The sequence below is a fragment of the Ovis aries genome, chromosome 3 (genome assembly GCF_016772045.2).
Source record: "Ovis aries strain OAR_USU_Benz2616 breed Rambouillet chromosome 3, ARS-UI_Ramb_v3.0, whole genome shotgun sequence".
NCBI classification, from domain to species: Eukaryota; Metazoa; Chordata; class Mammalia; order Artiodactyla; family Bovidae; genus Ovis; species Ovis aries.
In genome coordinates, this window is record NC_056056.1 from 32,537,879 (window position 1) to 32,560,500 (window position 22,622).

At 46.4% G+C, this 22,622-nt stretch overlaps 1 protein-coding gene across 7 annotated transcripts in view; it reads left to right on the forward strand.

The window, feature by feature from the left end:
* The window catches only part of EFR3B (EFR3 homolog B), a 96,607-nt gene that overhangs the window by 34,132 nt on the left and 39,853 nt on the right, over nt 1–22,622 (forward strand). For 6 of the 7 annotated variants that reach the window (XM_004005730.6, XM_042245873.2, XM_042245874.2 and 3 more), the window contains exons 2-4: nt 8,634–8,710; nt 9,747–9,874; nt 17,398–17,548. In XM_004005730.6, coding sequence (XP_004005779.4) covers nt 8,634–8,710; nt 9,747–9,874; nt 17,398–17,548 — 356 coding nt within the window. Of the gene's footprint in view, nt 1–8,633; nt 8,711–8,745; nt 8,899–9,746; nt 9,875–17,397; nt 17,549–22,622 lie in introns of those variants that run through there. The other variant, XM_042245875.2, reaches the window with a different exon arrangement.

A 22,622-nucleotide genomic window follows, 5' to 3' on the forward strand; every position in this document is an offset into this window, starting at 1 on the left:
CAGAGCAGCTGTATATTTACTAGTGAAACTGGCCATATCACATTTCCCTCTCTTTCTTAAAAAATAGGTATAAAAATATTAGGTAAGACAAGTCCTAGTGACAGAAAAGCATCGTTATTAAATTTACTTTTGGCATCCATGGTTTAATCTGCCAGACCTGATCCCCAGAGAAGGGGAGAAGGCCATAGTAGAGAGTGCTTCTCTCTTAGAGATAAAATGGCTCAGAATCTAAAAGGTTCTTTTAATAGGCACTTGGCTGTGAGTTGAACTCCATATACTTCTATGTATGAACATTAAGGATAGATACCATTAGAGGCCGGACTAAAGAAATATGCTAGAATGTATCACAATCTCTCGTAACAAAGAACTGTTTTCAATTCCTTTTAAATATCTTCTGTTCCTTGGGCTTCTTTTCCCTTGGCCTGGTTGTGGCTACTTTGCAATGACCTTCTTCTGGTGGGAAGCTTTCGAGGGGTGCCTGTGGGTTCCGGTCACCTCCTGAGCTGCTGTGGCATGCAGAGGCTGGGGGTTCCTGACCAAGCCCTCAGACTCTCTGCCTTATCAGAGAGGAGACCTTTATCTGCTGCTTTGATTACCTACCCAGGAAGCTTTCGGTGCCACTCGGGGTTTTCTGCCTTCTGGCTGAGATTCCAAATCTCTACTTATATGACTGATCATCTGCTTTCTAAGTAGAGCAGATTTAAATTGGTAAATCGCTTTGGGTTTATTTCCCTCAATGATCCTTTCTTGTGTTTCTTTCCTTAAATTAGGATATGGTCAGCTCTATGGCTTCATAGTTGTCTACCCTCATCCTCTTTTGAAAGTTACTGTGATTACTTAAAAACAAACAAAAAGTGGTTAACATTTTCTAGACTGCTCCACCCCCAACCCCTGGCCAAAACAGTGCTATTAACTTCGCTTCTTACTTTTCTTAAACCTGGGTATGTAAAACGTCAAATAACAAACTTTAGAGCCCAACATAGCAGAACAGTTTTCAGACACTTGTATGCTGATTTCCTCATGTAAATACTCTCCACTACCTAAATTTTTTCAAAGTTCAACTATTAGACATTATTTTACTTGGCTTCAAGCCTTTATAAATGTATATGAAGAAAAATGCATAAACCTTCTGGAAGACTATTGATCAGCTACCAGCATCTCTTGAATTAGATAATCAGACAGGGATTTTGATGGAGTGGGGGCTAATAAGGGAGTATTTCTGGGGTCATTGTGAGCAGCTTGAAGTCCCCAAATGTCTTAGCTTGGAGGACCTTGGGGAACAGGCAGAGAAATGAGAAAAAGAAAGGTGAAAGGCTTTATAGGAAAGTAGTGGGTGGGGGAAACAGGAAGAAAGTGACAGAGAAAGTGGACAAGGCAGCCATCCTTGGGGATCTGCTCCTCCATCCTGCTCCTCCTCCCCTGAGCAATCAGGTCCTCGCTGATGCACCAGTGCTCACTGAGCGCCAGTGATGCTCAGAGCTTCAGCCTGGTCTCTCCCATGAGTCTCAGCGCTCCCCACGACTAATGGGATGATCCGAACTAGTTGACGCCACTCCCCTAGTCCCAGCCACCTCCGTCTCCTCCATTTCAGTCAAGGGGGTTGTGGTCTCCAGTCGCTGGAACAGAAAGCCCGCAGTCATGCTTCATACCTTCCTCTTCTTCTTTCCTACAGAACCCCTCATGTCTTGCTGATTCTTCTGATATCACCCAGTTCAGGTATCTGCCCCTCACCTGGGGCGATTCATGAGGTTCCTAGAGCTCATGGTTCATCCAGGCAAAATCTAACCGCTTCAGCCTGTTGTTCAAGGCTGTGCTCAGTCTGGCCTCAATTTGGTCTTCTGTATTTTTCCTTCTAGAAATTTAGAGGAAAAAAAGAAAAAGAGAGAATCCAGGAAGATGCTATCATTTAATCTCCAGCCCTCTAAGAAGACGGGAAAAGGAAATGGCAACCCACTCCAGTACTCTTGCCTGGAAAATCCCATGGACGGAGGAGCCCGATAGGCTACAGTCCATGGGGTCGCAAAGAGTTGGACATAACTGAATGACTTCACTTTCACTTTCTTTTACTTTCCTCTAAGAAGGAACCATATCATCTTCATTTTTCATATGAGGAAACTTGGATTTAGGTTAAGTAACTTAAGATCAAACAAGTAAGAAATTAGGAGAGCTGAGGTTTCAACTTGAGCCTGCCTGACTCCAGAGCCCAAATTCTTAGCTGCTGTGCTCTGGTGCCTTGCAGTCTCAAAGTGTGGTCCCTGGACCAGGGCCATCAGCATCACCTGGAGCCTGGTGGGAATGCAGAGCCTCAGGCCCCAGCCTTGGTCTGCTGAAGCAGAATCTGCATTTTGATAAGATCCCCAGATGATGAGTGTGCTCTTTACAGTTTGCAGTTGTAGAGGAGGAAAAAGTTTTCTTTGACCCTCTTAGGGTCCCTGGCTGGGTCTGAAAATGAAGCTGACAGAGAGATTAACAGGAGAGACGCAGACAAATGTGATTGAATTCTCACATGTGCATGGAAGCCTTCTCAAGAGAACGAAAGTGACCAGAAGAAGTGACCAGAGCAAAGAGATTTTATACCTTTTAGGCAAAGAAACAATGCATTTGTGAAGAACTGAGCTGTGGGTAGTGAAGGCTGAAGAAATAAGTGGGAGGACAAGGGTTCAGTTCAGTTCAGTTCAGTCGCTCAGTTGTGTCCGACTCTTTGGGACCCCATGAATCACAGCACGCCAGGCCTCCCTGTCCATCACCAACTCCCGGAGTTCACTCAGACTCGGGTCCATCGAATCAGTGATGCCATCCAGCCATCTCATCCTCTGTCGTCCTCTTCTCCTCCTGCCCCCAATCCCTCCCAGCATCAGAATCTTTTCCAATGAGTCAACTCTTCGCATGAGGTGGCCAAAGTACTGGAGTTTCAGCTTCAGCATCATTCCTTCCAAAAGAACACCCAGGGCTGATCTCCTTCAGGATGGACTGGTTGGATCTCCTTGCAGTCCAAGGGACTCTCAAGAGTCTTCTCCAACACCACAGTTCAAAAGCATCAATTCTTCAGTGCTCAGCTTTCTTCACAGTCCAACTCTCACATCCATACATGACCACTGGAAAAACCATAGCCTTGACTAGACGGACCTTGTTGGATAAGGGTTAGTTTAACAAGATTTGTTTGCAGATTTCTCTGGTGACTTCTTAAAAATCTGCCTCCAGTTTGTCGTTGTTTGGTCACTAAAGTAAGAGAAACATTTATTTCCTGTCTTTAGGCAAAAAGGGGGGAGCTTTTTCTGCCTTTTGCTGCCACTTAATTGCTTTCAGCTCAAGACAGTTTTTTATGTCAAAGAGGCATATTTGGGATGACATACTCCAGTTTCCTTCAAGATGGACTGCCTTAGTGGTCCTTGCCTTTCTGTATAAGCCTGGTCTAGCTCCCTAGCTAATGCATCCCTTCCCTAGAATAGTACCTAAGAACATCAGTGTCTCTAGAGGTAGATTTTGGGGTTTCAAATCCTGCCACTTATTAACTATGAGGCTCTAGGCAGGTAACTTAACCTTTTGGTGCCTCAACTTCCACATCTGTAAAAATAGGAATAAAAACAATACCTACCCCACGGGGTTGTAGGCTTAATGAGTTGATGCTTGTAAAGTATTTCAGCACTGTGTCTGACACATAGGTCCATCTAGTGTGCCAACAAAGGTCCATCTAGTCAAAGCTATGGTTTTTCCAGTAGTCATGTGTGGATGTGAGAGTTTGACCATAAAGAAAGCTGAGCACCGAAGAACTGATGCTTTTGAATGATGGTGTTGGAGAAGACTCTTGAGAGTCCCTTGGACTCAAGGAGATCAAACCAGTATCCTGAAGGAAATCAGTCCTAAATATTAATTGGAAAGACTGATGCTGAAGCTGAAGCTCCAATCCTTTGGCTACCTGATGCAAAGAACTGACTCATTGGAAAAGACCCTGATGCTGGGAAAGATGGAAGGCAGGAGGAGAAGAGGATGACAGAGGATGAGATGGTTGGATAGCATCCCCAAGTCAATGGACATGAGTTTGAGCAAACTCTGGGAGTTGATGATGGACGAGGAAGCCTGGTGTGCTGAAGTCCATGGGGTCGCAAAGAGTCAGACATGACTGAGCAACTGAACTGAACTGACACATAAGATGTAAAGCAGCCACTGCCCTGTGACTCCCGCCCTTCATCGTCTTGTCTGTCCTTTCCTGAGAAGCCTTCTCCCAACCAGCAGAGCTCAAGGTGTTTTCTCCCTTTCTAGATTCTACTGCAAATGGTCTGGGACTTCACTCATACGACTGTACCTTAGGGGAAAATCTTCTCTTATTATATTAATGAGAAAACTGAGTCTCAAAGATCAAATGGCAGAACTGGGACTTGAACTCAAAACCTTTTAAACTCCAAAATTAGCACTGTTTCTGTTAATAGTGACTTTATGGAGCAAAACTGCCACCAATAACCCCTGTTGTTTGAAGAGTTGACAACAGTCACCTTGGTGGCTCCTGTAGAGCCAGATCAATAATACCATTTGGATTTCTTTTTTGGTCTTGATCTATTCAAGTATGCTACTGGGCCATTTTCACTAATAATTTTACACTTTTTAAAAAGTGTCCATTTCATCTGATATTAAGGTGTTCCTTTTTCAACACTTTTTCCCCGTGTATGTTCCATTTTTGTTCCTAAACTTATTATTTGGTGTATCTCTTTTTCTTTGATAACTGGCAATGTTTATCTTTTGGTGTTTGCCTATGAGTATTTTCAAATAATGAGGTCGTATTTTGTGATTATTTTGCTATTTGTTTTCTGTTTCCTTAACATCTCATATTTTAACTCTGTTTCTCTTTTCATTTTGTTAAGTTTCAAACATAATCCACTTATTTTAATTATTTCTTTTTTTCTAAAATAAAATCCTATTCAAGACCTAAAAAAAAACAGCACTGTTTCCAATGTACTCTATTTACAGCAGTGTTCCCATCTAGTGCATACATGTTAAGTCGCTTGTGTCCGACTCTTTGCAACCCTGTGGGCTGTAGCCTGCCAGGCTCCTATGTCCATGGGATTTCCCAGGCAAGAATACTGGAGTGGGTTGCCATGGCCTCCTCTAGGGGATCTTCCTGATACAGGGGGTCGAACCTGTGTCCCTTGCATCTCCTACATTGGCAGGCGGGTTCTTTACCACTAGCGCCACTTGTGAAGCCCTCCCATAGAGTAGGCAATATATATGCCTTCAAAAAAGAATATTAAAAGTATTCATCATGTTGCTATTTATAACAGTGAAAAATGGGGAGGTGTTGATTTGAAATTTTAAATAGATTTCTTTGCCTTATGACTTTTCAGAGGCTTTAGTAAGCTTATTTGCCTGCGAATCTAAAATGAGGGATTTGGTGTGCATGGCTTCATAGATTTATTTGTCCTCAGACCCTTTTTCTGAAGAGTGCTTGTTAGTTACCCACCACAGCTGCTCTCCTGGTGACCCTCCAACAGCCAGCCAGTCCCGTGGGCTCTCTCCAGTGAGCCTCTTGCTTTATCTTTCAACAGCATTTGACTCTGGTCTGTTGTGTATGCTGGAAATACGTCATATTGGCATTGAGGTTTGTGGAGCTGATGCTGAGGCAGGAAAGTTTGGGAATGTTGACTTTGAGAAGCCGGCTGGCAGTGACTGGAGGTTCAGGTCAATTTATCATTGCAAACCCATAGGCCAGTGAGGTTAGGTCTTCTGAAGGAATGTTCTGGGACTCTCACTTCTTAGGCCTCCAGTTGTCCCTTTCCCTTGGTCACCATTACTGAGTAAGTGAATGGTGGGGAAGCTGCACTAAGATGTACCAGCCAGCATGGACCAGCTGGCAGTCTGGGAAGGGCTCTGCCGCCCTGGGCTGGGGAATGTGGAAGGAAGGGCGGCTGGTGGTGATCTGCCCTGAGTGCTCTGCAGCATAAACTCACTTTGGCCTCACAGCAGCCCCAAGCGCTAAACCAGGACACCCGCACCCACAGAATGCCACTCCTTGCGCAGCATCACATCTGAGAAGTGGCAGTGCCAGGATTTGATTTGAAACTATGCTGTTGCCCACTCGGCCTCAACTAGCCCCTGCCCTCCAGGAGTAAGAGGAGGCTGGAATGAAAGCGTGGACAAGAAGGAATCACAGGATGTAAGTCAAGTTAGTTGCTCAGTCGTGTCTGGCTCTTTGCAATCCCATGGACTGTCCATGGGATTCTCCAGGCAAGAATACTGGATTGGGTTGCCATTTCCTTCTCCAGGTGATCTTCCTAACCCAAGGATTGAACCCCAGTCTCCTGCACTACAGGCAGATTGTTTACCGTCTGAGCCACCAAGGAAGCCTGTAGGTCCGGAAGCACCCAGAAGCAGGGCAGCTCTGCTGACCGGGCACCTGCTTGCCTCTCTTGTTCTACAGTTTTCTCACCTCTCCCCGCAGGAGGGAAATGCCCGGGCCTCCATGTGATGGGTTCCCCCTGCCTTATGGCTTCTGGGGGCCTCTGTGCTGGAAGAGGGACCCCTGCATGGAGATTTATACCCTAAGTACCCAAAATAGGCTTGTGCTTTCTCAGACAAGTCTGGGTTTCTAACAACCGTGAGCTTGGCCTCAGTGCAGGGCAGGTCCCAGCTCATGGGTCCTTCAGAAAGGTTTGAAAATGGGACTGACGTTGGAGGGCTTGGGGGCTCTAATTTCTCCTTGTCTCTAGTTCTAACTCCCTTGAAGATGCAAACATCCATGTTGCTGTTTTAGCGCGCAGGGCCCGTGCTCTGGGGCATCCTAGAAGAAGTGCACTGATGGCCGCAGTGGGCAGAGGGCCCAAGGGCAGGTTTCAATCCTGAGCCTCAGGGTTAGGGTCCCCCCAGGGAGCTGCCCTGGATGCCAGCCAGTTGGAGCCCTCACACCTTCTCTCCAGGTGGGCAGGGAGGAGATGAGGCGACATCAGTGCCAGTTCAGCCCAGAAAGATGGAACCCAGAGGCCAGTGTGCAGCTGTGGACTGGTTCTACCATCCTCCTTGTGCCTGGGGTGGGTGAGGGACTAGGGGACACACTGGGACCCTGGTGGTCTTTTGATATCAGAAATCTGATATCCTGCCTTTGGAGTGCCCCATTTCCCCAGGGACATGCCCATCCCCTAACACCCGGGTCTCTCTGGGAGCCCAGACTGCCCCATTCCTTCCTCCTCCTGGTGGTGCCGCCTACCCCTGACCCCCTCCCAGTGCCCCCCACTCCACCCCCCAACAGCTTTTCTCTCCACTGTAAAGCTGTTTGTGGCTCTTTGTGTGATTAAAGTAATTCCCACTAAAGTAATTCATTCTTCTCTGAATGACCTGTAGGCTTGATTCTTCCAGGGCACCTTTGCGTTTCAAGTAGAGCATTTGTACAAAAAAAATTAAGCGTTAATTGGTAGAGTGAGAAGGCAATTATTTTGGAAGGGAGTGGACTTTCCCAGGCCCTTCCCTGCCATCCTCTTGGCTCCTTCAGGGGTCACTGCCCCCCTTCCCAGTTCTTGGAGGGTGCAGCTGGGATATGCCAAGGGAGGTGTCTGCCGAGGATGAAAGGGAGGAAAAGAGCAGTGGTTCTAATTGAAAACTTTTTACGGCGGGACCTCTAGAATCAAGTTTTTATTTTCCCAAGGTTTGTTCTATTATCACTGATTTCTTAACACTCTCTCACAAAGGAGCTCACATCAGTCCGCAGCTTTCTGACAATGTACATTATTCTTTCGCTGTCACTTCGGTCGTGCCCAACTCTTTGTGACCCCGTGAACTACAGCCCTCCAGGCTCCCCTGTCTATGGGATTTCCTAAGCAAGAATACTGGAGTGGGTTGCCATTTCCTTTTTCAGCGGATCTTCCCGACCCAAGAATCAAACCCGAGTCTCCTACGGCTTCTGCATTGCAGGAATCTTTACCACTGAGCCACCAGAGAAGCCCACATTATCTTAGATTTTTGTTTTGCCCCAGACTGGTGAGAATCTCCTGTGGTGGGAGAGGGCTGGTGTTGGGAACCACCGACCAGGTGGCCCCTGGAAACCCTCCAGCTCTCAAAACCACGGCTTTCAAACACCGTGGTCTCGCTGTATTAAAGATGCATTTTCAAAGGTTAATAATTAATGGCAATGTTAATTTATCATAGTTTCACATAACATTCTATAATAGAAGTGGCCCCAGGAGAGAGGATGGTAAAGGAGATTGAGGACCAGATAGAGAAGAAGTGGACAGAAAGCTAGAGGGTAGGGTAGGTGGAGTAACCGCCCTTCCCAGTTGGATGATCTCCTAGGACCTGGGGAAGAGTCTTGGGCTGCAGGAGGCAGTTTTATATAGTCTTGGCCCAGAGTGTGTGTGTGTGTGCTTGCATGTGCATGCACACGCAGATGCGCGCAACATGTGTGTTCAATGGCCTGGCTTCCTGAACTAATTCTAATCTGCTGGCACCTATGCCTGATCCCCAAGCGAAAGACACCAAACAAGAAAAGCAATGTCTTAGAGTGGGGGAGGGGTAGAGAAACAGCAGGAAGGACCGAGGCCCTGGTGCTCTAACAGAGGGACCCTTCTGTTTCCAGTCTGGATTTGGTTTCTCAGAAGCCGCCCAGCCTGGCCCCAGGAGGCTTAGCTCACAGGGCATTCTCGTTGCTGTTCCAGGTGTGTGCGGCTGCTGCGGTGCCCTGCGCCCCAGGTACAAAAGGCTGGTGGACAACATCTTCCCTGAGGATCCCGAGGTGGGTCGCATCTCCTGCCACCAGTGTGCCTCTCACTGTCTCACCCGATCCAGGGCCCTAGGGGCTGCCACAAGGAGAGGCGAGCCCCCCAAGGCCGTTCAGACACACCGAAACCACAGCCGCAGCCCTGTCAGTGACCAGAGGCAGTTGGAAGCCTGAAAGCTGAGGATCTTCGGACCCCTCTGAAGGCAAGATCTGCAGAGGGCTCGGAAGTTTGTCTTGGTGCTTCCGGCTGCTGCTGAGCATCTTTCTCACTTGTCTCTCTCTGAGTGATAGTTCCTGGAGCCACTAACTCTCTGGAGGGTACTATTTCCCTGACATCAGGTGTGAGCATTTCCCTTCCTGGGTTTTGGCTCTGGAGCTCATGGTCTTCTGTGTGCTCCCTCGGGTATCTGCTAGGTGTCAGGTGGGCACACGAGATGCCTGGTTTCTTGGTTTCCAAGCCGCCACTCAACTGTCAGACTGCAATGTGGGTCATGTGGTTTCAGAAATGTCAAGGTGTGATGTACTTGACTTGCTCTCTAGAAATCAATGGCCTTTTCTTGATGGGCAGGGGTTGGGGAGGTCACATTTCCAGCATCCTCTGGACTATTCCCTGAAAGCTATAGAATAGAGCTGCCTTCTTTCTGTTCACTTCTTGATTTTGGAGATCCAAAACATTTTAATTCTGGGTTGCTTTCACTGAAGTCTTGTCATCCATTCATATACACACGCATTCACACACATATCTATGCATTCATGAACATATACATATAAGTGTGTAAACCCATATCATATACACATGCACACATACATGTACATTTCTATCACTTACCGTTTTTATTTATAGCTAGCACACTTTGGGCTAGGTTGTGAGCTCCTAGAGAGCGGGGTCTATGTTTTAATCATCTCTGTATCCCCGAAACCCACATGATACCTGTCACATACATGATGGGCACTCTGTTAAACATTGATTAAATTGAATGATCACTTACCTTTGGACTTGAACTCTTCTAGCCATCACATGGCTACAGTGAGGATGACCTGTCTTTTACAGGATGGCCTGGTGAAGACCAACATGGAGAAGCTGACCTTCTATGCCCTCTCAGCTCCTGAAAAGCTTGATCGCATTGGCGCCTACCTCTCTGAAAGGCTCATCCGTGACGTGGGTCGTCATCGATATGGGTAAGTAGTATGAGAGGGGGAGAGAGATTTTCAGAGATTATATAATATTATATTTTTAGGGCAATACTTGGGGTCCTCAATGAAAAAGTCAACTGCAGGAGAGACATGTCTGTTACCTACTGTCACGATCTGGAGTGGGGTGGATGTAAAGGGAACACTAAGATGTTTCTAGTGGCGCTGCTGATGGGACAGAGGGAAAAGCAGATCCAGGGCAGTTGTCTGTAAGTCCCATTGGTTCTATTCTCCATGACGCCTTTTATATCCATCCCCTACTTTCCTCTGCTCCTACCTTTTTCCTGGTGCAGACTCCGGGTTACTGCAGTGGCCTTGGAAATAGTCTCCCTGCCTCCCATCTTTCCTGTTCTCGCCCTTCCAGATCAATCCTGCTAGCTGTGATCATTAAAACAGACCCAAAGCTATACTTTCCTGGCTCCTTTAGCTTCCAATCCAAGCTCCTCAGCCTGGCTTCTAAGGTCTTCCACTGCTGCTGCTGCTGCTAAGTCACTTCAGTCATGTCCGACTCTGTATGACCCCATAGATGGAAGCCCACCAGGCTCCCCCGTCCCTGGGATTCTCCAGGCAAGAACAATGGAGTGGGTTGCCATTTCCTTCTCCAATGCAGGAAAGTGAAAAGTGAAAGTGAAGTCGCTTAGTCGTGTCTGACTCTTCACGACCCCATGGACTGCAGCCTACCAGGCTCCTCTGTCCATTGGATTTTCCAGGCAAGAGTGCTGGAGTGGGGTGCCATTGCCTTCTCCAAGGTCTTCCATTACCTGCCCCCAAATTGCCTTTGCATGCGTGCTCAGTCACTTCAATCATGTCCAACTGTTCGCGACCCTATGGGTGACAGCACACCAGGCTCCTCTGCCCCTGGGATTCTCCAGGCAAGAATACTAGAGTGGATTGCCACACCCTCCTCCAGGAGATCTTCCTGACCCAGGGATTGAACCTGTATCTCCTATGTTTCCTGAATTGCAGGCGGATATGTTTTACCACTGAGCCACCAAGGAAGCCCCAAACTGCCTTTAACCCCAGCCAAACCCACCACAAGTGCCATAGCTGCTCTACACCTCCTCCAGATGGACTAGCTAATGACCCCCCACCTCACTCTCTGGCTTCTGTGCTTTTGCCGTGATTACCTCCCTGGACTCTCTCTGTCCTGCCCCCCAGGTACCACCTGTCACCCCCACCATCCTCCAAGGCCCTTTCCTCCTGATGAGGAAGGTGGAGTGAGAACCAGAGGGTGAGAATATGCACTGTGCTGACAGTGTATAGAGGTCCACCCTCCATAGGACCCACCAGCCACTCTCACATCAAGCTACCCCTGATAGAAAAACAAGACTGAAAACAATTCATTTCTATATCCCTTTCTATTAATATAATAAAATTAGGTTAACATGCTCAATAAAAAGGGCATGAATATACTGAACATGCTGATTATATAAATCGCCTTGACATATTATAAAGCAGGCTCAAGCAAGTACAATAAAAATATCTTTATCCTAGATTGAACCTGAAACTAATATGCAAGCAATGACATTAAACATTTAATACTAATTTTGCCTGCCCTCTCTGCAGTGCTGGTTCTCTCAGTAAAAAATGTCCTGTAGCTAGCAGAGCCACTTAGAAGCATTCCACTGCCCTCAGAACTATCACTCAAAATTGGCATCATTCTGTTAAAAATAGCCATTGCAGTGTCTAAGTATTTAAAGCCTTGATGGCCTCACTGGGGGCTTTAATCATAAACATTGGGAGAAGAGAAATCTGTTAGATCTGTTCTCTGGGTCTCTTCCTGCTTCTTCCCCGAGTTTCCTTACCCAGCTCCGCACTCATCACCATTGTCCTAACCACTGATGGCAGCTTTGGAGTAGCAAAATATTCACCTACAGACAGGGGAGATGGTGTGAGGAGCCGTCTCCCTGCCATCATTCAGGTGTTTGTGTTTATGATTTGACCATATACATGAGAACTTTGGGTGTTGGACCAAGTGGTAGAACCACCCTCCTCGACAGGCATGTGTTTAGCATCAGGGGTGATAACTCAGTGTGGGCGGGGAGAGAATAAGATAAGAATTTCAAGGTATTTCTCCTTGGTGTGGGCTACGATGGACAGTGAGATGCAGAGCAACAAAAAGCAAGAATTCCTCCTATTTTCCTCCTTTCATTTCAGCCCAGTTGCTAGAACACCCCTAGAAACTGAAGAGCAAGGGAGGTAACAGCAATTGTGGCTGAGACTTGGGGTTGAGTGACCCCAGAGCAATGACCACATGTAGAAGGCTGCAGTGGAACCTGTCAGATTGGGACTTCGCTGGTGGTCCAGTGGCTAAGACTCCAAGCTCCCAGTGCAGGGGCCCCAGGGTTTGATCCCTGGTCAGGGAACTAGATCCCACATGCTGCAACTAAGAGTTTGAACACCATAACTAAAAAAACCAAAAAACAAAAATCCCAAATGTCACAATGAAGATCCAAGATCCTGTGTGTTACAGCTAAGACCTGGTGCAGCCAAATAAGTCAACTAAAAAAAAAATTATTTAAAAAAGTGAATCGTCAGGTTCCCCAGTGACTGGAGGATGGAGACACCCATGCCAAAAGAGTTGAGCTACTTCCCCAGGAGCCTGGGCCTGGTACTGACTTAGTGGGGCTCCCAAGAGATATACAGTCCCCCAGAGGGACTCTGAACCCTGTTAGAGAGTGGAGCTGACCCTGCAGACAGAGATTTTGCAGATTCCTACTAGACAGGAAGGTTCATCCTTCCCTTCCTTGGCTGACGTCAACCCCTGCTTCTGGGCTCCTAAAACCAGGAAGTTTCTGTTCGGTAGGGAGAACTTGACTGCATACATTCAGACTGCCCAGAATGAGAGGTTCTTCGTCAAGACTGCCGCTCTCTGAGTGATTCTCAGTCGACGACTGACCCAGCTAAAGCTGCCCCCTCTCTCTGCCAGCTGGTCCCCATCTCTGACCCTGTATCTGCACTCCTTTCCAACCAACTCTGGTTCCTAGACCTTGCATGCTGGCTCCTCCTTTCCCAGAGGGTCCTAAGGCCACTCCTTGCTGAATGAGAGGTGTTCAAGCAGCAAGTGTGACAGTGTTAGTAGCTCAGTTGTGCCCGACTCTTTGCAACCCCGTGGACTGTAGCCCACCAGGCTCCCCTATCCATGGAATTCTCCAGGAAAGAATACTGGAGTGGGTTGCCATTTCCTGCTCCCAGGGATCCTCCCCCAAGGAGTGAACCTGGGGCTCCTGCATTGCAGGCAGATTCTTTGCCATCCCAGCCACCAGGGAAGCAGAAGCAGCTGCTTATTCTAGAATTCAATTCAAGGAACTTCCTGACTCTCCCCAGCACCAGGCCCCCTGCGTATTTTTCTCAGTTGTTATAACTCACCTTCTGCTTTGTTTGGCCCATGACCCTGAGTTCCTGTTGTTGTAACCTACTAACTGGCCACTCTTAACCTCAGTTACTGCCCATGAACTCCAGTCCATCCCAGATTCCTTGATTTCTGCTGGGAAGCCCTACTAGTGGATCCAAGACCCTTGGTCATCCCCTGCTGCTGTGGTCTGTGTGCCGCTCTTGCCTTCTCCCCTAGGCCTCTGCCTAGGCCTTCTCCCCTAGGCCTCTGCCTAGGCCTTCTCCCCTAGGCCTCTGCCTAGGCCTTCTCCCCTAGGTTAGTCTTCACCTTCGACCTTCCCCACCCTGCTCCAACAACCCAGTCAGGTCCATTTCTCAGAACTATTATTACACTGGATCCCTTTCAGGATCCCAAGTTCAGATTAGATCTCCGCTGAGACTGATCTGGTCCCAGTCCTGCTCAGTGAACATCACCCTGAGAAGCCTGTGCTCTCTCCCTTTGAGATTATGGATATAAAGCATAGGACGTACCCAGGAAGATTATTGTAAGATAGGACCAAAGCAGTGAGCATTAAACTAGGAGGTTCCAAGATCCCACTAACTTCTAGTCTTTTGAGATACTTTGAAAAGTTTAAGTTCTCAATTACAGTCCTTCCTTCCCTAGTGTTAGGATTAAAGATGAGGATTGAAAGAGAGTGTATTCAAAGGGGCTTCCCAGGTAGCACTAGTGGTGAAGAACCTGCCTGCCAATGCAGGAGACCTAAGAGATGCAGGTTTGATCCTTGGATTGGAAAGCTCCGCTGGAGAAGGAAATGGCAACCTGCTCCAATATTCTTGCCTGGAGAATTCCATGGACAGAGGAGCCTGGCGGGCTGCAGTCCATGGGGTCACACAGAGTCAGACACAACTGAAGTGACTGAGCACACAGCATGTATGTATTCAAATAACAGGGCTTTAGAACTTCCCTAGTGGTCCAGTGATTAAGGCTCTGTCTTCCAATGCAAAGAGTTCAAGTTTGACCCCTGGTCAGGGAGCTAAGGTCCCACATGCCTCTTGGCCAAAAAGCCAAAACATGAAACAGAAGCAATATTGAAACAAATTCAATAAAAACTTCAAAAATGATCCACATCAAAAGAAAACAAAAATCTTCAAGAAAAAGAAGGGAACTTAAACTTCATTTACTTTTCAGTTTCACTTCTACCATAATTTTCACTTTCCATCAAAATTTCCACTCCTGGTAATTAGACAATTCTTTTTCTCCCCCTGGCTAGCAAAGGACAGTTTTCCTTATCAGGACTTTCTGGGAATTTTTTTACAGGAAAAGGAAAAGCAGCAATCTAAGCTCTGGGGTTTGGGAGGCCTTCTAGTTTCTTCTCTTGCCAAACCCCACCCCGTCCCTTCCTTTCCCTCATTTAAACTCTGTAAAATAATGGTGAAACCCTTTATATTGAAGGACGCTGGGATGATTCATGTCATGTCTGACTCTTTGTGACTCCCATGGACCATAGCCCGCCAGGCTCTTCTGTCCATGGAATTTTTTAAGCAAGAATACTGGAGTGGGTTGCCATTTCCTACTCCAGGGGATCTTCCCAACCCAGGAATTGAACCTGCGTCTCTTGCAGCTCCTGCATTGGCAGGCAGATTCTTTACCACTGTGTCACCTGGCATGCTCTGGGATGATTCATAGAAGAAGAGAATTCCATGCTGCTGCCTGCTCCCATTTCTCAGCTGCCGTGTTTCATTGCCAGAATATGTGCATGTTTCCCTGCCAGCCCTTTGGAAGGGCCCCACCCCAGGCTGCTCCCTCAACCCTGCAAGAGTCAGCCTGCTTCATGACCTACACGGTAGACCCAGAATGTGCCAGGCTTGGGTCTGCAAGATCTTAAGATTTTAATAACTTAAGATACTAGTATCTTAAGTTGTTTTCAATTTTTACTAATTTATTTTGGCATGGGTAAGATCTTAGTTCTCCCACCAGGGATTGAACCTGTGCCCCCTGCAGTGAACTCTGGAGTCTTAACCACTGGGCTGCCAGGGAGGTCCTTAGAATGAATCTTTTAATTCATCCCCTATTATATACATGGCCTATAAACCTGACGCTGGGCAGCTTCTTGAAGAGAGGCCTTTTCCTACTTGCTTTGACTTAGAGGCATCAGCCTGATTCCTCAGCACCCCGGTAGGTTTGGAGTTGTCCACTCTCTCTGTCTGGCCTGCATTTTGTTTATATCAGGAAGTACTTTTCTGTTCCATGGGGTTTGACTCTGCGGGTAGAGGGATTGCCGCCCTGTAATAGGCACGTGAGCCACACTCCGCAATCCACAGAGTCTCGAGTGACTCCCGCCTCCTGCAGGATGCAGTCATGTTCAGCCCTCACTTCTCTTGCCTGTGAGTTGCTTTGGATTGCTCAGGTTCTACTTTTATTTGTGCCCTCAGGTTTCTAAAGCACTCCTAAATCTGATTGTCAGATACTTGTGTTATTTAGGTATAAAGAGACTTAAATATACTGGCTCCAGCAGTAGAAGAAATCAACCCTGAATATTCATTGGAAGGACTGATGCTGAAGTTGAAGCTCCAATAATTAGGCCACCTGATGCAAACGGCTGACTCAGAAAAGACCCCGATGCTGGGAAAGATTGAGGGCAGGATGAGAGGGAGTGACAGAAGATGAGATGGTTGGATGGCATCATTGACTCAATGGACATGAGTTTGAGCAAGCTCCGGGAGATGGTGAAGGACAGGGATGCCTGGCGTGCTGCAGTCCATGGGACTGCAGAGAATTGGACACGACAGAGACTGAAAATCAACCAGCAGTAGAGAAGTATTTTTTCTCTCTCTCAAGCAATAATCCAGTCTGGGCCAATGGGCTCTGTTCCATAAGGTCATCTGGGGCTTTCACCTCTTGCCATCCAGTTGCCCCCACTCCACAACCAGCAGGAAGAGAGAAGAGAGGACTCAGAGGACAGGGCAAGCCTGTTTTTCAAGCAAATGATGCTCGACACCGCTTGCATCACTCCCCCTCATTTTAATGGCAATGTTTAAGTCATGTGGCCTCACCTAGCAGCAGGAGAGGCTGGGAAATGTTCCCAATGAGCAGCCACAGTTCAGATAAACTTCTAAATAACCAGTGAGAAGGGCAAAAATAGTTTCTAGGGGAGACATCTAGCATTCTGCCCCAGACACCTAAATCCTTAATGAAAACTATAACATTTTTAACCAGGTTAGCTTTGCTGAGGCTGCCTTATTAGAAGTTAAAAATAACCCTTTTTTCTGTGTATGTCTGCCTTGCTTTCTTTAGAATGCAAATACTTTGTAAGTAGGGGATGTATCTTTCCTGACATGCCTTACCTGACCATATGCTCGTTACGTCACTATTGTGGGATAAATGTTGGGTTTGAGTTTAGGCATGTATCCCTAATTCTCAGTAGGAATTTGATTTGTGGCATTTTTCTTGGGATTTAAGAGAGGCATTGAAGACAATCACAATTAGGGGTTGTCCTACAAAGACTAGCCTGGAAAGGATTGGGTATTTTAACTTTTTCAATGTAATTTAATTTTTTTTTAATTTGGTCATGCCATGCTGCTTGTGGGTATCTTAGTTCCCTGACCAGAGATTGAACCTAGGCCCTCAGAAGTGAAAGCACAGAGTCCTAACTGCTAGACTGCCAGGGAATTCCCAGGGCTGGGTATTTTTAGCATGGAGAAGAGAAGAACATAGTAAAAGAGATTGTTGTTATCAAGTGGTTAAAGGGCTGGCAGGCAGAAGGTTCAGTCCTCTTTTTTGCTGTTTCTGAAAGTAGAATTGTGAATAAAGGATAGGGGTTATTAGGTTTTCTTTCTGCTCAAATTTCCTCGTGAAATGGTATACCTTGTCTGTCCTCATATTCTTCGTGTGTAAAATAAGGGGCTTGATGAATTCACCTCTAGGCTCCCTTGCAGCTCTGCTTCATTCTGCTTCTCAGTGCTGGGCTGGAGTGGGTACTTGATGGAACAGCTGTCCAGACATGGCAACCTGGGAAGAGCTGTATTAGCTGGATGCTGCGCAGGTGGTCACTGCACTGCCATCGAGGTTGTCCCAGACATGTGGTGCAGGTGATTGAGTGGTGAGGCTGAATACTTTGTGATGAGCACTGAGTACTCAGCATGAGGCTGAGTGATGGTGGTGGCGCTGCTTTCCCCAGATACGTGTGCATCGCCATGGAGGCGCTGGACCAGCTGCTCATGGCCTGTCACTGCCAGAGCATCAATCTCTTCGTGGAGAGTTTCCTCAAGATGGTGGCCAAGCTGCTTGAGTCAGAGAAACCCAATCTGCAGATCCTCGGCACCAACTCGGTAAGGAGGTCTGAGGGGCCCTGGAGAGTGGGCATGGTGGGGAGAGTGGGACAGAACCTCTGGGTCAGCTTTGTTATGATCCATTCCTATTTGTTTTCTGATGTTTAAAAATGATTTTTCCCTTAAATAATTATAGGTGGGGCCCCAGTAGATATTAAAGTAGAAAGGGGGGTATTCCTTTGAGAGCAGGCGGTGCCCAGCACCCTCGAAGCTTGGCCCCTGACTCCACGGGGCATACTTTGAAAGCTGTCCAGGTTGTGCTTCTTTCAAAGATAGAATACATTGATGTTCACAGGACAGAGGCATCAGGTAAGTGGAAAGGTCACGGGGAAGCAGGAGGCAGGGCTTCTGGCTTAGTTCTGCCCTTTCCTAGCTGGGTAACCTCGAGAAGGTTATCTTTCATGAGCCTAGCTTTTCAGTGATACCATGAGTGGATTGGACTCAGTCCAAGCTCTGTAACATAACTTATCCCTGAACAAGTGGCTGCTATCTGCTTCTGGTGTGTGGAGAGAAGAACTATCAGTTGTGTCAAGAATTCCCAAGTTTGAAGGGATAGTTTGAGAGTTTGGAATGGACATGTACACACTGCTGTGTTTAAAATAGGTAACCAAGAAGGACCTACTGTATGGCACATGGAACTCTGCTCAATGTTATGTGGCAGCCTGGATGGGAGGGGAATTTGGGAGAGGATGGATGCAGGTATACGTATGGCTGAGTTTGGTCGCTGTTCACCTGAAACTGTCACAACACTGTTCATCAGCTATACCCTGATACAAAATAAAAAGTTTAAACAACAACAAAAACGAGCTCCCAACTTCCTAAGCATCTGTCCTGCTTGAATATCCCAGTTGCTTTCTTCAATCTCTTGCTGTCTCTCTCAGTTCCTTTCCCTTCAGGGAATACTTTCAGCTCTAGGCCTTCAAGCAGCTTGATGTTGAAAGCCCTGACATGCAACTATTTTACAGATATCACCAGAAAAAAAAAGGAAAGTTTAAGGTTTGTGCTCTTAGCTTTCCCAACCTGACTTTTCTGAATCTTTATTGCACAGGTCACAACTGCTTTCCTCTTCTTAAGTTGATTTAACCAGAAGATGGTCTTTCAACTCTTCTTTCAAAGACCAAAACTAACCACCTATTCCCCTCTTTCCTCTCTCTGTGAACCAGCTGCCTTTGATAAATTACATATACAGTAGCAAGGGTAAAGTCTTTTGTCATGTTGCCCTGGCAACTGCTTCAGATACCATTTCACTTGTCCTGTTTAAGATAACTATAGTCTGGAAAAGAACATCTAAATGGAAGATAAACCACTCATCAATGTGTCCGCACGGCATCTCCCCAGGGGGAGATATAGAAGCAGGTGGCTGCCAGCCCCAGAGTTCCCTGCAGCACATCCTGGCCCCTGGTACGCATTTTGTTAGCAACAGCCTTGAAAATTCCAGATCCTGCAAATTCCTCAATTCCTCATCACAGTGAATCACTGCATTAGCAAGAGAGCAGTTGACTAATGATTAGTGTACTGCAGACAGTGGAGATTATATAAGGACAGGTGATTATAAATGAGTCAGATAATTGCAGGAGGTTCAGAGTTCAGCTTCAGAGGCAACCTTGGCTAGCAGAAAGATGCTCTTTCCAGCTCTCCAAGCCTGAGACTTCTCTCTGTTTCTTCCTTCTTTCTTAATGGATATTTATCCAGCCTGTGCTTGACCACCCCAAGGTTTGAAGCTGTGCTGAAATTCATCACCCCCCAAAAAATCTGATTTTGCTAATACCATTCCTGCATATCATATGCAGTATAGGTTTTAAAATTTATTTGATGCCTTCAAGTCTTTAATGAGAATATCTGAACTTGAGGTGACGTTGAGGGATCAGGAGTCAGGAGATGATGGAGCCAACTAAGCTCAACTATTTGCTTAGAGATTTATTTCTGCACACCTGCCTTATTGCCTGGTGGGTCCAAATGTAAGTTCTGGGAACAGTGCAGTGACCATGCGCTCTGACTTTTGAGGTCACTCTAAGGATAAACTGAAAATATTAAATATGAAAATGCTGAGGTTATTTACATAAGCGATCTAATAAATGAACCTAGTATAAATAACAAAATACTATGAAGGATCATGGATTTAAAGTTTGTACTTTCATCCTTACCTCACAGCATATATAAAAATTCACTCAAGGACTTCCCTGGTGGCCCAGAGGTGGGGAGTCCGCCTTGCAGTGCAGGAGATGTAGGTTCAGTCCTGGGTCCGGGAAGACTCCAAATGTCCTCAGGTCACAACTAAGACCCAATGCAGCCAAATAAACAAATGAATATTTTTTTAAAAAATTAACTCAAAATAGATCAAAGACCTAAATATAAGAGTTAAACTTAACGAACTCTTAGAAGAAATATATGGATGTATCTTTATGGTCTTGAATTTTGCAGCGGATTCTTCAATATGATAGTAAAAACAAAAGCAACAAGAAAAAATAAATAAATTTGACTTCTTCAAAATTAAAAACTTTTGTGCATCAAAGGACACTACAGAACTAAAGACAACTACAGAATGAGAGAAAATGTTTGTGATTTTCATACACAGTAAGGGCTCAGTAACCAGAATGTATGAAAAACTCTTACAACTCAACAACAAAAAGAAAACCCAGTTAAAAATGGGCAAAGGACTTGAGTAGACATTTCTCCAAAGAAGGTATACAAATGTCCAAAAAGCACATGAACTGATGCTCAGCATCACTAATTACTACAGAAATGCAGGTCAGAAATCATAGAGATACTTCCTCACACCCACTAAGTTGTTTGTATATTTTTTTAATCCTATAAAATGACATGTTGGTGAGGATGTGTAGAAATTAGAACCCTTGTACCTTGCTAGCAGAGCTGTGAAACAGTGTAGACACTGTGGAAAACAGTTTATTGGTTCCTCCAAAAGTTAAACATACAGAATTACCATATGACTCAGCAATACTCCCTGGATATGTACCAAAGAGAACAGAAAACAGATACTCAAACAAATACTTGTATACCAACGTTTCTGGCAGCACGATTCATAGTAGCCAGAAGGTGGGCACAACCAGAAGGTCACATATTGTATTTCCATTTCAATGAGATACCAGAATAGGTGAATCCATAGAGACAGAAGACAGATTAGTGTTTGCCAGGGGCTGGGGTGGGTGGGGGGACAGGAATAGAAAGTGACTGATGGATGACCAAGATGTGGGTTTCCTTTTGGGGTTCTGCTTTAGTTGCCAAACATTGTGAATGTATTGAATGCTACTGAATTTTGCACTTTAAAAGGGTTCGCTTTTTGTTTTGTGAATTTTACCCAAATTTTTAACAATTGTGCTTTCATCTCAGATTGTGGCATACAGCCCTTTGTGTTTACACTGCACCCCAGCCTGAAGGCAAGAACACTCAGAGGCAGCACAGAAGCGAGTCCCTTGGGAGGGGAGGGAAGCTCTTGAAGCATGTCAGGACCCGGTGCGGGGAGGTCTCTCCTCCCGGTAAAGCAGAGGGGCTGTGACTTGCCTGGAGGCTCTGTGAATGTGAAAGCCGCTTAGTCATGTCCGGCTCTTTGCAACCCCATGGACTGTAGCCCACCAGGCTCCTCTGTCCATGGAATTCTCCAGGCAAGAAGGCTAGAGTGGGTTGCCATTCCCTTCTCCAGCGTATCTTTCCAATTCAGGGATTGAACCCGGGTCTCCTGCATTGCAGGCAGATTCTTTACCATCTGAGCCACTAAGAAACCACCCTCCCCGCTTCAAGACCTCACCTCTCAGACGCCTTCCCTTCCCTCTACCCAGGGTCAGCTCCCTCTGAGGCTCCCTTTCTTGGCCTCCCCGCCAGGAGGAGCCAGCAGGAACCAGGCTCCTGTCCACCTGCTGCAGTCATGCCCTGCCTTCTGCACCCAAATGCCCCACTCAGAGAACCACCCTCAGAAAACTGCCTGATGTGAGGACTGGGGCATCTACAGATGCATGCTTTAAAGTTGACTTGGGCTTTCACGGCGGTTCCTTATCCATTCTCTGACCACCGCCTTCTCTCATCTTCTCAGTGGTCACTAGAGACCTCCTGTTGTCTCCTCAAGCACCATCCTGAATCTGCTTCCTCAGTCTCAGAGGTGGTCTTGCCTTCTTCTGTTCACTGAGCAAACGGGGACTATCTGCTGGGGGTCCCTCAACTTGTATCCATCTTTTTCTTCCCCGAAGGTTCCCTTCTCCTCAGGAATCTCCCTACATCCATGATTTTTCTCTGCATGTCTCCACTCTTCCCCTTTTTCTGATTCCTTCCCTTAGTCTAAATATAAGTTCAAAACTTCCACTATAAAACGAAAGAAACAAAGCAAACACGGGAAAGAAAACTAAAAAAAATTTACATTCTGCATAACCACAGAGTTATGAACCACCTTCAGCTCACCTGACAAAACTTGCCATCTTTCCCTGATTTTAAAAAATTATTTGATTCAAAATCAAATTTCCCTCATAGTCCCCCCATTGTCTTGTATTACTGTCTTTCAAATCAGGATTCAGTATAGATCACATGTTTATTTTGTTTTCGGTGTCTCTTATGTCTCTTAACCTGTCCCAACCCCTCTCCCATCCCTCTTCATTTTTCATGGTGTTGGCCAGGTCATCACTTTGTAGAAAGTCCCACATTCTGGATTTGTCTGACATCTCCTTGCGGTGTTCTTCGTTTTGCTCTCTTGTCTCCTATACTTCCCACAGACTAGAATTTGGTCTGAATGTTTGATTGGATGCAGTTAAATACCTTTGGGGCATAACGCTTCATGGAGAGTGCTGGGCACTGAGCATCTAAAAGGGGCAAAAGTGTCTGGCAGCCCACTTCTATGGATGCTAAGTGCCATCCCAAGTTAGGGTGGTGACAGCCAACTCTCTCAGTTGTAAAAGTTTTTGTGTGTGTGTCTTTGCACTGGTGGCTCAGACAGTAAAGCGTCTGCCTACAGTGCGGGAGACCCGGGTTCGATCCCTGGGTCAGGAGGATCCCCTGGAGAAGGAAATGGCAATCCACTCCAGTAGTCTTGCCTGGAAAATCCCATGGACGGAGGAGCCTAGTAGGCTACTGT